Source organism: Falco rusticolus, chromosome 1 (assembly GCF_015220075.1).
Source record: "Falco rusticolus isolate bFalRus1 chromosome 1, bFalRus1.pri, whole genome shotgun sequence".
In the NCBI taxonomy this organism is placed as follows: Eukaryota; Metazoa; Chordata; class Aves; order Falconiformes; family Falconidae; genus Falco; species Falco rusticolus.
This window is the reverse complement of record NC_051187.1, coordinates 55400444-55416203: the sequence shown is the minus strand read 5'-3', so window position 1 is coordinate 55416203 and position 15760 is coordinate 55400444. Positions and strand designations below refer to the sequence as shown.

Genomic DNA, 15760 nt, shown 5'->3' with positions numbered 1-15760 from the left:
CATTGGGCCTTCTCAGACTATGCGCTCCCCTATTCTATGACAGCACTTCCCATGTGTAATCAAAGCTGAACTCCTGTAAGGAAAATGAATTATTCTCTGATCTAGTTGAGCAGAAGTCTTGATTGTCCTATTTCAGATCTATACCATAGGTGCTCTAGAGAGATAAAGATAGTGGCAGATGCTACCAAATAAATCTGCTAGTGTAGATTCATCTATCTTGGAAAAGCTTCCTTTTGCTCCAGGTTGATAAAAATTTATTACTGAAGCTGAAAAAAATATTATATTTTAAAAATAGTAATACACAAGTAAAAGCACAATGTGTGGGATAAATGAACCCAATGTAGGAAGGGTCTTTTACCTCTAAAGTAAGATATGGGCCATGACAGACAGATTGTGGCTATGACTAAACTGGGGGACTTGGGAGAGCTTCTAAGGATGCATTCTGGCTTACCATATTCTATGTCAGAGACAGCTCAAGATATGCACTGTCACCTGCTTAGCTGGAAAGGAAACTGGACACGTAGACAAGGTAGGAACTATTCCATGCTCAGTAGGGCTTTCACGAGAATGACTGGGAGATCTGGACCCAATGGTTCCCATTAATTGCTCCTGCAAGTCAATCTCAATGCATTTCTCATCAGCTCAGCAAGTACCACAGAAAAAGCTGAAATCCCATTTAGGCTACACCCGAGAATCCATATTTCACCACCAGTGTGATTCTGCAGAATTAAGTCCATTGGAGTGCATACAAATTGTTTGCCATCCTCCATTCACTTGCATTAAATGATTGCCAGTAACTCATATTCACTTGCATCTACAAACGCTAGTCTAACAAACACTCCTAGAAATTTTTTTCAGGCACACAGCCTTTTTTACTTTTTCTAGAGTTAGAGATACAAAGTGTTTATCATTGCTTTACTTAATAATCAAGAAGTGAAATGTGAGTCTACGTGGCCCTATATGGACAGGTTAAACTGCAGATTTCGAGTATGCAGTTTGTGTTTGATATCAGTATAGTCTGAAGACAGATAGGCATTTGTAATCTTTTGCAGACAACATTAAATTTGGGGGAATGGCTAGCATATCAAATAGCAATCCAGAGGCACCTTTCAGAAACCCGGGGACTGGATCAACAGGAGTCTCATCAAGTTCAAAAAGGCTAAGAGCCAAATTCTGCAGCTAAGGCAGAATGACCCCAAGCATCAATGCAGGCTGGGAACAAACTGTTGAAAAGACCCAGGGGTTACAGTGGATGCCAAGCAAAACATGAGGCAGCAGCATGCTCTCAAGGTAAATAAAGCAAACTGTGTATTGGTTATATTAGGAGCATGGCCAGCAGATCAACACTGTGCTTCATGCCTGGCAAGGATTTGTGTGTCCCAAAATTCCTTGGTTGTGGGTGTCCCAGATCAAGAAGGATACTGAAAAACTGGACAGAGTCTAGGACAGGGCTAACAAGATGGGCACATGCCCACAATACATGACATGTAAGGGGAGGTTGGGGACTGCTTTAGTCTGGCAAAGAGGAGGCCTGTAGCTACCTGAAGGGACATTACAAAGACTAGAGGCTTCAAGTAGTAGCTAGACAAAGTCGTAGTTGACCTGGTTCTAGTGCTGGCAGCAGTCCTGCTTTAAAATCCTTCCAAATAACAATTCTGTAGTTCTTATATAATTCCATGAATCTTTACAAATTTCAGCTCGGAACATCTTCACTGTAAATACCACAGGGCTTATTACAATGCCTCCAGGCAGGACATGCTTATTACAGGTATATCTAAGTCTTGCTGCATGACAGAAATGTAACTACTTGGTCTTACTAAAAATTAGCAGAGCACAGACTGGAAAAATCCTGATCTGACTATTCCTGCTATTTAACCCTTACATAACAAAACTTCTCCTTTTCTTTCCAAACAGGTAAGTACCCTTTTGTTCTACAAATAATGTAGCAGTTTGGGGCTCAAGAAGAAAAATCCTCAAACACAGGTAAGAGCAGACTCCTTTGTATGTATAAAATTATTCCCTTTCTCTTGCTAACATTCTGTTATTTTTTATTGTGAGATTCTTGTCTTGCATTTACTCAGCGGTGTATGTATTTTCAGTACTGCTTGAATTCCCACATATAAGATGACAGCTTGTGACTGTAAAATGTCATGGAGACTAAGTCTTACTATTGGGAAAAAGCAACTTGTTGAATGTGATACATAATTATCTTGATTTGTTAAGTCCTTCACACTATTCCAGAAGGATCTGAGCACAACTTTGAAGAACAGAGAAGGTGGAGTCCCTTTCACTGTGGTCTTCAGTTGTAAAGGCAAAAAAAAAAAAAAAAAAAAAGCTTGAATGAGGCTTGCTTTCTGTAGCTACATTTTAATACCAAGGAAAGATTATTAATTATTTCTATCTCTGAAAAGAAAAAAAAAAAAAAGACTAAAAATGTGAATTCTGGTTAAAAAAATATTTGGCATTTGTGAGAAGATGTTGTACCTGACACAAACCACAGAGGCCATTTTGTGAACTGTTTACTAGTAGAACCACAAAAGCATATTAACTCTGCACATTCCTACTAAAACAAGTGGTTAGGAACTTCCCAGCCAATTGTTAGGAGATTCTATGTATACAATAATTATCAAAATATCCAGAAACTTTACCATTTTGAGGTAAATAAGGAGTTGTGGTCTGAACACAGGCCCTTGAAAATGCTGGGTTTAATTCTAGCTGTCATTGTAACACCTTTTGCACCTTGATGTCTCTTTTAATGATGCAGTGTCACAGTAGAAAACTACATTTCAGGAGCAAATGTTTCCACATATATCAAACCAGTATCTCTTTTGCACAGCACGCCTTTCATTTGGTAGGCTACTTGTTTACTTTCACATTCCAGAGTTCAAGGTAAAAATCTAGTTTTCACTTATTTCCTATCTCCCTATCTGGGTCAATAGCAGCCTTCTTCAACATACAAACTTTAAATCCTGCATGAGAAAGAGTAGAGGGGAAGACACCTTTTTACAATCTACTATCTTGGTCTTGTCGTTTTCACTTCTTTAAAGAAACAGACTGGGGGGTGGGGGAAGGCTAAATTTGGTTTTATTTCCCTGCTTCACACTCTCACTTAAAAGGCTATTTAGATGAATTAGTGTTTAAAGATCCCTCTGAAGAGTGTTTTTTTTAATGATAGAGATCAGTGGTCTTCTCTTTTCAGTAACTGTCTCTTTGTCACCCACAGGTAGCACATCTACCTTTTCTAACCCCTGAGAAGTTAATTTCCTCATCTGTGTCTGCCATCATACACTGAGCTGACTAGTCTTTTGAGAATACAACTCCTAATTTCCCCGTGCCACAAATTCTCCAGTGTACCAAACACCTGCAGCTTTTTCTGGCTTCTACAGATGTGAGTCACTGTAGCCTCAAAACTGTGTGCAGATCTTAAATCCATTAATTCTACTAAACCATGATGAGTATTTAAAAATGAGACTTCAAGTCATCTCAAATATGAAAGCACCATGGGCATCATTTTATTACCCATCACTTTATTAGCCATTATCCTATGGCCATTTATGCCCAGGCAGAATATTAAAGCTACAATTTGGGCCCAATTACCATCTTAAATCAAATTTGCAGTCACTTTATGCATAATACAGGGCAATGGGGAACTGAGGCCATAATCTGACTACACAGAAGCTTCAGCAGCAAAGCTGGTTTCAACAGATTACCTTCTCTAAATGCTCTGCAACCAGGTCACTTAAAAGCACTGCAACACAGAGTCATTTAAAACTACAACACACACTTAAACATGTATTTCAATGGAGTTTGCTGTATTCAATTTAAAGAAGTCATGTCTCAGCACTGAATAAAAAAAAATTACTTTAATTCAATTAATGCCTTTTTATAAGCTCTGTGTTGCGCATCCAGATCTTTCATGTCAAAGCAACCAGATTTTCTTGTCTGATGGTTTTATCTTAACCTCAGATTGCATTACATGAAGCAGCAGAAACCTCTAGAATGAAAGGATTCAAATGACATGCTACGGACAAATTAGTTCTACAAATACAGAGCAAAATAGTATGCTTATGTAAACAAGCAGAATTTGGCTTCTAAACTTGCACTGGCCCTCTGAAGGTGTTACAAAATAATGCTAAAGTCTAACACATGCTACATGATCAAAGCCTAAATAGTACTGAATCTTTTACTGTTACATAAATACAACAACCATAGTGGCCGTCAAAAACCTATTCTGATTGTTCTTTGAGGGGCCAACAATTAAGTGTTAAAAAAGAATTGTTAAAAACATTTTAATTCCAAACTGTGACCAAAACCTGAAGAGGCCTGTTTTGTTATAATGGCTGCTTCTGCAAGAACTACATGAATCTAGGGAGAAGAAAGAAGGATTTAAAAAAAAAAATAAAAATCAGAAACTTGCAAGAATTCCTGAATTTTAAAGTTTGATATCTAATCCTTGGTCTCATAGTTACATCTTTTCTCAAAGAGAGTCTAATCTTAACCTGCAAACAGGCTCCTCGGCATATTTCTGATTGTAAGAAATAAATTTCTGGTAACGGGAAAAAAATTAATAGGCTCATTATTTATTTTTAAAGCATAAAAAGGGTCAAACAGAAAAGCCTATGTTTCAAAAAACACGCCAATGATTAAGTCGTTTTGTAAAATGTGCCTATTAAACAGCTTTCAAAAAAATCCAGTAAGTTCTTTATGTACAGCCAAATATGCTTGTTTTGTTGATGACCGTTTCTGATTTTAGAAAAGAAAGCAATTTAGTTTAAATAGTTGCTAAGTATGCTGGCTTCCAAGTGACTCCTTGCTGTTATGATCACTGCAGTAAACTGTTCAGAACTGAAAGAGCTAAGCAGGCTAAAAACAATCCAGTAGTCTACAGCTGTTGCTTTTTATTGGAAAGCCTATTTAATATCAATTTAAAGAAAAAGTAAAACAGGCCACCCCTTGCTAACATGAAGTGCTGATTATCTAGGGCATTTCTCTCTCCAGCCATCTGTTTTGAACTGGGTACATGTACCGAACTCAAATTCTATGTTCACAAGAGAACTCTTCCAGTCTCTTCCAGAGACTGCATAGGAAGTCTTAAATTCCACCTTGCCCTCCACAGCCAAAAAAAAGAACTGCGATGCCTTCACCCTCCTCGGAAGTTATGGCCTTCATAAAGATAAACAAGCACTTCAGATCATTTCTGGGATGAAGATGTATTCTGAAGAAGTGTACCGAATTGCTTTTTGTTTCTCTCCATCATTCTTGCCTTCAGAGCATTAAGTGTCCACACTCAAAATACATGCGTCATCAGAAGCATAATGCGTAGCAATCTTGCAAAGCGGAATTCCTAACATTTGCTGGAAATATCAGAAAGCACCAAAAGCCATCACCTAATGGCTACAAAGTCAGTTTCTGAAACAGATTTCTGAAAACTTAGTTTTTCTTTTTCCCCTATGCTTCTACAAGCTAGAACATATGTATATTAATAGCTTAAGACACCATGCTTACTATTCCTTTCACTGGAAGATGTTCAATGTTCAGTTTGTTTCCTCTTTGATAAAACATACTACATAAATGACAATTCTATAAATTTTTAAGAAAAGCCAAGTTCAACAAATTATTTTCTTTATCATAGGACATGGCTCTTTCTTCATTTGGCAAGTTCCTTCAGATGCTACATGTTAGTATAGCACCATACCTATGAATAAAAGCCATTTTAACAGATCATCAAAATCGGTCCAGTGTCTGCCATTTTCCCCCAGTTGTAAAACTGGAAAGTCAACATTACTATGTCTTGAACGGATGGGGTGATGCGTGTCTTTTTACATGGTTTCACCAAAACAGAGCAGTTTAAACTCTACTACAGCTGAGTCAGAAAAAGCAGGATCCCAATGACTTCAGCAGTACTCAGTGTGGGCTTTGTGTGGGTACAAGAATGCTGCATAAATAGCATTTACATGAATAGGGCCCAGTTCTGCCTAATTTCTTTCCTACAAGATACATTCTTTCATATATTCTCACTTACTGTACATTAGAAAAAACTGAAGCATGATTTTAAACTGGTTATAAATAACTCATATTTAACTAAAGAGAAGAGAAAAAAAATAATCACTTAAGTTCTTGAAATTAGAAAGCGGAACACCAGTTTTTCAATTCTTTCCCTAACAAAGATAGTAGAAAGCATAGATGACGGAAGAAGCTGTTAGATATTTAATTAATAAAGATAGAACCAGAGGAGAAAAGAGAGTGGGAGATGGGAAGAAAGACACAAATGAACAGATAACTGGAGGAGGTAGAGAGGAGGAAGACTTCACAGAAACCTGGGGAATGAAATAAAGAAGTCTTAAAGGAACAGGAAGGCCGTGGAAGAGTGTGTGAAGCTTATGAAAGGATTCTTTGGTAAAATAGATGAGACAAAGAAAATAAGTACACTGTAACATCAGATACAGAAGTGTGCTTTTCTTCTGGAAAACGCACACTGTATTTTGGGCACTGCTGCATGTACAAGTATTGATTAGTATCTGTGATTGGACTGAAGCGCTATCTTGCCGCAAATGGGTGATGGAATTATTATTGCAAAGGTTTAAATAAAATAATAACAAAAAACAACAACAACAAAAAAACACAACACAACAACAGAAACCATCCTCCTGAAACTGCTTGGTTCCTGTCAGCAATTCCTTATGTACACGTTCCATCTCTTTCCCTCAATTGCCAACATTTCCCTGCTTTTCCCCTAATTCCATATGGCAGAAGCCAGCATGTCTGTATATTCTGCCTGAGCTTTGTGGAAAACCAGGCAAGAACGGGGACTGCCCAACAGGTTCTGCAGGATGATAGCAAATGTATTTGTATAAAGCATATTAATGGATTTTAATCATACCAGACAATTCTACAATGAATGTGCTCACAGACTAGTGTTCTGTTGTGGCTGGCCTTCCTTTGCCGCCCCCTGAACTGCATCCTGATCCTAAAATCAGTTCAACACATAAGCATGGGAGAGGACTGAGGAAAAATAATGTCTACTAGTTACTTAGGGGAAAAGGGGTGGGGGGGTGTGTGAAGAGAAAGTTAAGTGTGGAAATACCTGTTCATTGCTGCTACCACACCTCTTGATGGTCACGTTCACTCACTGCATTTCCTCCTAAATTTCTCACTGAAGTTCAGGAGGGGTGTCTTAGGTATTTGTACAACAGGGTCCTAACATGATCAGCAATCCAGTGACTTTCAGTGTGCACATCAGAAGATTGCTGAACGAAGCGATCAGAGATATGAAGATGCTGCTGTTACCAAGTACACCAGACTTAGAAGACTGACTTCAGTCAGTTCCTCCAGAGGCCCAGGAGGTAAGTTAAACATTCTGTGGACAGGGAAGATTTAGATAAGAAAGATGTGTACAGTCCTGCTTTGGTTTTAAAACCCTTTTCTCTTCCCATGCTTTGTTCCTGCTGTCAAGATAGAACAGCATTTTGATTTAAGGAAATTGTTCCAAAGCCTTCATGTAGCACAAGTAGCTATTTGGCAGTACTGAACTCAAGTTATGCCTGCAGGGTACTGGGTGCTATATAGACTGCGAGCATGATGGGGTTTCTCCATAGACAAGGGATATGGGAATAAACTCAGCAAGGCTAGAGAAGGGACCAGGTACACTACTGGCCCTGTAAATACTGACACGTACTTATAAGGTTGTATTTAAGGCTAGAAATGTTAAAATAGTCCCATTAATTTAAGTCCCTGGACTGTCATGTCCAACATCAAAGATGGGAAGTGTTTCTAAATATGCTCCCAAGAGGAGTTCCTAGCTGCCAGAGCAGGCCACTCTCAGCAACTCACAGACCTCCACAGTCAAACGCCCCACTCACCCTAGAGACCATAAAGGCTTGCAGGCCATGTTTTAGCATTTTTGATATTTAAGTCAAATAGCTAAGCTAGCAGAACTTTCAGCTTCCTTCCACAAAAATGCTGTCACAGAATTAATCCATATGGTACCATGCAACTTTAGTTTCCAGCCTAGGTATAATCAAGAGCAAAAGGGGTAGAACAGAACTTGTAAAGTGCTAGGTATGACAGAATTCTCTTCCAACTGTAGACCTCTACTGTATGGAAGACAAGATGAGAGTAGGATGAGTATTCTGTAATATCTGGGGGTTTCTGGACTGGTGTATTCCAGAGGTAAAGACATTTACTGAAAGGTGAAGAATGAAATAAGGATAGGGCTTTCAACTGCAGGTTGTGTGCCCTGATGCTCCGGTACTGGGACATCGGGAAGGCCATAGAAATGCACAGGTGGCTGACTAAATATGCAAACTCAAGAATACCAGGAGATGCTGAGCTGTCACCTCCCCTGGTCTCCCAAGCACTGGCCTGTTCCCCACAGGCTCATTGGTAGCCCTGACAAATTTCTCCAAGGTTTAGTTCAATCCTCATCGCGTCATCTATCCTATACCGCTTAGCTGCTCTCCGCCATGAATCAGACTTCTCACTCAGTCTCTGTCTCTCTGTCCAGTTGTACTCCCAAGCAGACTTGGGAGTCCACATTTCCAGAGCACCAGCAGTAAGCCTGAAAGAAAGGCTGCTGTTCACCATGGGAATTTACGCACCTGCTTAACTGGATTTAATCAGATACTGAAATGACTTGTCAAATCTAAGTCGACTGATTGGAGGGGTCAACAAAAAAATTAAAGGTATAGAAAAATTCTGCATATTTCTCCCACCTTTTTGTCTGTGCCTGGCAAGTATCAGTGGATGGAACCAGCTGATGAACTTAAACAACACTGATTAACTTTCATTAATCTCCCTGAGCTATCACTAACACAATGAATAGCTTAGTGTTTTAATAAAAGCTCAAAATTGACTTATGTCTAAGATGTCCCTACAACACATGACTAGGAAGCAGGAAGCTTGTAAGAGCTGTGAAATGTGAGGAAAATGGAACCTAATATTGAAATGGATAACAAAGTATTTCCTTTGCAAAAGTGTGATTTCTGTCCCCCTCCCCCGGATTTTTAAATGTGTAAATTTGATTTTTGTATGATGTTTGTGTCTAAACTAGAAATGGGAAACATGAAATGAAAGCACTTCACTTGTTTTATACTGCAAATTTTAACACAACTTTGTACAGGCATCTGCATTGTCTCAATTTATGCATATTTTGAATTCCAACTTCTTCAGACACACATACATTTATTCCCTGACATTTCTTATCAGAATTTGTGAAGAAGATGTATCTGAAAGTATTTCAAGTCAGAGATACTTCCAAGACATATGCCTTGCCAACAAACGCTTATACTTGTACAGCTAAGGTATGCTGTATTTATTCGCAGGTCCCAAAGCATCCTGCACTAAATTCTGTCCTCTATCTGGAGCTAAATGAACAGCAATTATCTGGTTTATAGATTTGACAAATTCTTCTGGATATCTGCCGACTTCATAACCTACTTGAACTAGAGCTTAAGAACACAGTGAGATCACCAGAGTTTCTGCACAACTTAAACTCTCTGAACAAGAACCATGCAACTCTCAGGCTGAACAAATGTTGTCAGGCTGTGTGCACAGCTTTGAGGCTCCTTAAACCACAGTCATTTATTTCAGAGTTTACAAATTGTATTAGGCATATCTAGAGCACACACAAATTCTAGTACAGCTATTTTTTTTTTTTTCACTAAAAGGAACTTCACCATTCAGAAGTCCATGACTTTTAACTACTATTTTACTCTACCAGAACAAATTTCATTTGCTTGCCATTACATTAAAATTTGTAAACAGAAACAATTTTCTACATCATATCTAACAAAAAGAGGCCCTGGGAGATTGTCCTCGCAGTGAAAGCTCTACTTATAAAATCCCTTACTAGGAAAAGCTCCTTGTCTAATTAAAATTCAAACTGTCATTAAAAAAATTTCTCCATTAGCTGAAGAACATGTATTGACATTTTAAGACTCCTAATTTCCAGAAGTTTAGACATAGTTCCTAATTATTTTAATCTGGAAAGAAGTTAGAATTGGAAATGTGATGCCTCCACAGTATATCAAGACAGCAGGGATGCTCGTTTTCTTGAACACACAGCATGTGAACAGACCCAGGTGGACTAGTCAACACTGGAAAATGAAGTTTCTCTTACATCAGTCACTGTTTAATGTCCCTTTGTTATGCTAAAACATGAACTACATCCTGCCACAGAGTTAAGAAGGGATAACAACCAACCTCCTTGACAGATGCCATACATGAATCTCCACTGCTTTCCATCAAACGGTGATGACATAATTTTTCCTTTTATTGAACCAATTGTAGGTTATGTTATTTTTTAACATATTTATAAATAATTAAATTCTCAGAACTCCCAGAAACAAATCTGCTTTACTTGAGGAACACGGAAAATTATAATGGGTCTTCTCAAGGGCTGTCAGCAGCAGCTAAATGGTACTACAAAAAAAGAGGGTAAAAATTATCTGATTTTATTTACATTTATACCACAACTATTTTCTTAACTTTTTTTTTTTTTGGGGGGGTGGGGGGAGAGATGGGAGGGGAACACAGAGTCAAGATCCTCATTTCTTTCTCCTATTTCTGTCCTCTGTTGTTCCATTCATCCATCTATTACGCCCATCTTTCCTCTGCTTCTAGTATTTCTCTCCCTCCATGCATTTCCCTTAAGGGATTTTTGTTCCCTTCTATTCTTGTCTCTTGTCTTGGTAGCTTTCTCATTTCCATTGTTACCGCTTTGTTTCCTTCAGGTTTCAGCTGTTCTTTTGCCCTTTCTCTTTCCACTTTCAGTTTGATGCTACAGAAAGCCAGATGCTCCTCACAGACTTCTGACACTACCTCCGAATATTCTGCTCTCAGGAAACCTACTTACGAATGAAGCCTTTAACCTAAAGCTAAAGACAGAACTACTTCATTTCAGTCTCACGTAATAACAAAAGATCACAAATATTGGCCTGAACACAGGAACAGTTATTCATTAAGGAATGTCAGTCAAACTAACCTAACCTCTCTGGCTGCTTCAGAGGCATACTTCGAGGAACATTACTGAAGCAAAAGAGATGCAGTCTAAAACCAGTCTTCTCCATGTTTGTTTTTTAAATACAAGACTTTCACCAAAAATCAGTCTTGTTTTTAGGAAATGCTAATACAATATTTTATACTGGCTTAAACTGAAATATTTGGGCTGGCTAGAACTAATACACTGGTGGTGTAAGAAGTCTGTTTTAGCAAAAATTTTAAAAGAATTAAAAATTATCTTTTTGTGCAATGGATAGATCTCTTTTCCAAGCAACTTATTAGTCTGACTTGCATCTTTTATAACAAAACTAGCAGGAAATCTCTCAAGATGGAAGACTTTCATTAGCTTTCATTCCTCTCATGTCTGAAGCTAGTGATTACATTTTTAACTAAAAGCAGGGAGAATTATCCCTGTCTTCCTGAAAACAGTATTACACACAAGCACGCCTGAAGCTTCACACCTTCCTGCCTCCTTTATTTTGTGAGCTCACATCCTGAAGACAGGGAGTGGCTTGTTACACCCTGACCTGTGGTTCACTTTGGATTTGGTGTGTGACAACCCTCAGGCTGACCCCAAAACTCGATACATAGTTGCACGTGGTAATTCTTCAGGGAATCTGGGAGAGAAAACAAGAGTATATTGGGAAGACAGAGGCAATACAAATCTTTGTTCTGACAACAATGTAGCTAAATGGACAGTATTTAAATCCAACTACATCGCAGCCTGTGTGCTTTCTATATCTTGTCATCATGCCATTACGGCTAGGTATTGTAAAAAGAGTTTAGCAGGTTGCTTTCACAGTTTGCTGCCCAACAAAGCGCCTAAGCACATATTAAGCTTCATCAGAGCAACGGCTGCCTTCCATTTTCTGCTAACAAAACCAATAGTCTCAAAATGGAAGAATACTTCTATAAGCTTTCCCTATTACAGACCATAATAACACTTCAAACAAACTGTTAAGTCTCATTAAAAAAAAAAATTGTCATCTGTATTTGCATTCCGCATACAAACTCTCATAAGTGGTGTTTCTCCATCTTTTGGGGCCAAAGGATTACTGTTGAGCGGTCAACATGTAACCAAGTTCCTGATTTTTATTTTACTAATTTACGTTTGTAAAATAACTGCAGCCTGCTTACAATAACCACCACAGGACACTGCTCTAAAATAGAAAGATTTTCTTAGATATAGTGTGTTTGCACAAGTATACCACTTGTGTTTTTCAAGGTTAAATAACAAGAACTGACTCTGGAAAACCGCTATTCATTGTGAAACCGAAGTATTACAATAGTAACTGAAAAGTGAAAACCTGTAATTGTTCTTATAAAAACAGAAGTCAAGTACTGGTGGTGCACATGTCATCTCAAGTATTCAAAGTGCTCTACCGCCAGAAGGACTTATGGCAACTTGCTTCTCAGCACCAAACATTGAATATTGTTTAAACTGTACTCAGACAGAACTTTGAATAAATGCAAGCAACAAAAATGGTAATTTTGGAAAGAACTGATATTAATGAGAGCAAATCAGTATCCTCTAGGAGGAAACAACAGCCATAATATCTTCAGAGGAATACACACTTGGAATCAGAGTGGCAGCAGAAGTATTTCTACACAGTCAAGAAAAAGCAGATCCACGTATACATAACCAGTATTTTTAACAATAGAAATATTTTAATTGGAGTTAGAATATACCTACTTCGGCTTCCGTTTTATATCATCAGTATACAAACCACTTAATATCATACCAACCTTCATAAATACAGAACAGATCATATGTTTAACCGTAAGACATTAGTGCTCTCTCTGCCACAAATGCTAGCTTATTGAGCCCAAATTAGGGAAAGATATAAAAGCTACAGGAAGAACAAATTCATCCTTGATTTAATTCTAAGGATTTTCAGCTTTTATGTAATGCATTAGCAAAAAGAATACTATAAGCTGAACGAGGGAAGGTAGTGCATTGATTGTATGAGCCTAAACATAAGTCTCGCATGGAAAGTCATTATTAGTTGCGAGCCAAGGTGAAACTGATTTCAGTCTTTGCCACTCACAACAAGATCTGCTGCAGAGGCTACTTACAGTTTGCCTTGATTTTAAAGACAGTGGAATCAGACCCTGATACTTGACGAAGTTGGGGTGGGGAAGGCTCCTCTGTATTTTCACGTGCAATCTCTCTGGGCAATTATGGATAGGTGCTGATAGATTCACAGAAAAATTATTTCAGTCTTCCTAAAAATAATTATAACTACCCTTACTTATGCAGCAAGCTGTAGCAGATTTTCAAGCTGTTTACGAACCTGCCTGCAACTGAAGCATAGACTCCTCTAAAAAGGAGCGCTGTGCTCATTCTGCACCAGCTTTTCTGAACAGGTTTTAAGTGATGCCCTTAAGTTGTTTCTTTTCTGGAAGCCAAAACAGAGTTACCAACAAGCAGACTTTAAACAGAACGATGAGATTCATAGTCCTACTTAGTGACTGGAGGAGACAGAAAACATACCCAAACTAAATTCACGCGGGTTAAAAAGGCAAGGCACAAGAAAAGAGTTTACCTAGGATGAAACCTGACATTCCTCATGCCTGACCCTGACAGCTTCTAATTTGAACCATTCTCCAAAGGTTCTCCATTGCTTTAAAGGAGTTAAATAAGTATCTACCCCCACCTCATAAGCAGAAAAACTGAGGCATTGCAACTGCTTCTTTCCATGGAAACTTCTAGTTAAAAGTGAAAGATGCATGTGATCTGCAAAGAAACTACTGATTTACCTAAGGCCGCAGGAAATGCTGATGTCAAACCCCTGAGCCCAACTCGGGAACCACCACCTCCTCACCCTGGTTGTGAGCCACAGCTCCCTACCCTCCGGATCTGCACCCTCTGTCTCACCATCACACCTGGCAGACTGGCTGGGTCTTTGGCAGCTCAATGTGGGCGCTCCCTACCCATCCCTGGGATCTGCGTTACAGCCAGATTTCTGGGAAATCTGTTTTATGGTGGCTGTTTAATACCAGCAGAGCTGTAGTTTGTGCAAGAGGATGAGGTGGAGGAGGCAAAAGAAATTCACTGAGCACTCTGTAAAGAAAAATCAAATACTGTACTACTTAGATTCACATGGCATTTGTTGGAAGCTCCGTGCAAGCAGCAGCCAGCGTGAAGCTACTTAATTTACAGTCTTAAGACCAAAAAAAAAAGGCAGAGGTAATATGGCTGCATCTGTAGGCACGAGTAACGCCTTCCTAAAAGCCGGAGAAATACGAGGATCCTTGTGTCTTCCACGAGCGGCGAAGGGAGATTATTTTATAATCACTGCCCCAACCGTCTCCATTATGCAAACGGTAACTGGGAGCGCGTCCGGGGGTGCCTTATATAACTCCTTGCCCCGAAGCCCCCTTCGCACCCGGAGAACCGACCCTGCCCCTAATCCGCCCCGGCGGGCACCCCGGGCCGGGCAGAGCCGGCAGGCGGCGGCGCAGGAGCCGCGGAAACTTTGCGCTGCAGGGCCAGGGGCCGGCCGGTGGCCGCGGCGGCGCCGGGGGCTCGGCGGACCCCGCTGCCCCCCAGGCTGAGGCGCGGCGCGGCGGCAGGCGGCCGACGGGGAAGTTGGGCCAGCCGCCTCTCCCCACCCACCGGCGACGAGCGGGCGGCGGCCTCCAGGGGCAGAGGGGCGGCGGCAGGGGGGCTGCACGGCGTGGTGCTGGGGCGACTTACCCATGGTGCCGCCGCGGCCTCCTCCTCCTTCCCCTCCTGCCGCTGCTGCAGCCGCCGCCTCTCCGCGGGCGCGGAGAGAGGCGCGGGAGGCGTGAGCGCGGGGCGGGCGCGGCAGCGGCGCGGAGCCTGCGTGCGGCGCGGCTATGAGTCAGGGTAGCACATCCGGGCAAGGCCGCTTAGGAGACACCCCGCCCGCCCGGCGGCACCCTGCCGCTGCCGCCGGGGAAGGGCGGGCAGCTACGGAGGGCGGAGGCGGTGCGGGGCCGGCGGCAGCGCCCCCGGCTGGGAAGGAGGGAGCCGAGGGGCGGGTCCCCGCGGAGAGCAGCAGCTCCCGCCCCTCGCCGCGGCCCCGGGCCTCCTTTGTTAGGGCTGGGGTGGGGCCGCCCGCCGGGCCGCGGGGGCAGCATGGCGCTGGGGCAGCGAGGGGCGCCGGTCCGACCGCTGGCAGCGGCGGGGAGCGTGCGCGGCGACCCCACCCCCCCATCTCTGGGCGCGGCGGGCGCCTGAGCTCGCTCCTCGTTTCTCCCGCCGCCCTCCACCTGCCCGTGCCCTCCGGGGAGAGGGTTACCTGTGGGGCGGTGGGGGGATTTCCCTGCGGCGCCGGCCACCCCTGAACGTTTTGTGGCAGGCGGGCTGCCTCGCCGGTGGCCGGGGCTGCGGGAGGCCGGGCGGGGCGGTGCGGTGCGTGCCGCGGGAGCCGCGGTGGCTGGGTGGGCAGGCGGCCGCCGCCGGGGGTGCGGCAGGGCCCGGCGCTGCCACCTCGCAGCCCCCGCCGCGGGGTCGGGGCACAGGCTGGACGTAAGGGAGGAGGCGGGTGGCTTCAAAATGGGGAGCGTGGCGTTTAAGTTCGTATTCGAGAGCAGGGACTTGAGGAGGAGCGTTTTGCACGAAGCGGGGGATTAAGCCGGATGGAAAAGCGTATTTTATGTGGGATACGTGGGGAGAATTGGGGGAGGAAACTGCCCAGTGAAGTCCGATTGCCGTACGTTTTGCTGAATGAACGTTACAAGTTTTACACCCAAAACTGAAAGGTTTGTGCACAAAGTACTTAGGTGTGAAGGC

General features: G+C 42.0%; 1 protein-coding gene across 3 annotated transcripts in view; it reads right to left on the bottom strand.

Moving 5' to 3' along the window:
• Positions 1-14948, bottom strand: part of RAP1GDS1 (Rap1 GTPase-GDP dissociation stimulator 1) — a 101355-nt gene extending 86407 nt beyond the window's left edge. For 2 of the 3 annotated variants that reach the window (XM_037379749.1, XM_037379760.1), the window contains exon 1: positions 14699-14948. In XM_037379749.1, coding sequence (XP_037235646.1) covers positions 14699-14702 — 4 coding nt within the window. In that variant the 5' untranslated portion in view covers positions 14703-14948. The remainder of the gene's footprint in view (positions 1-14698) is intronic. The other variant, XM_037379778.1, reaches the window with a different exon arrangement.
• Positions 14949-15760: the final 812 nt, after the last annotated feature.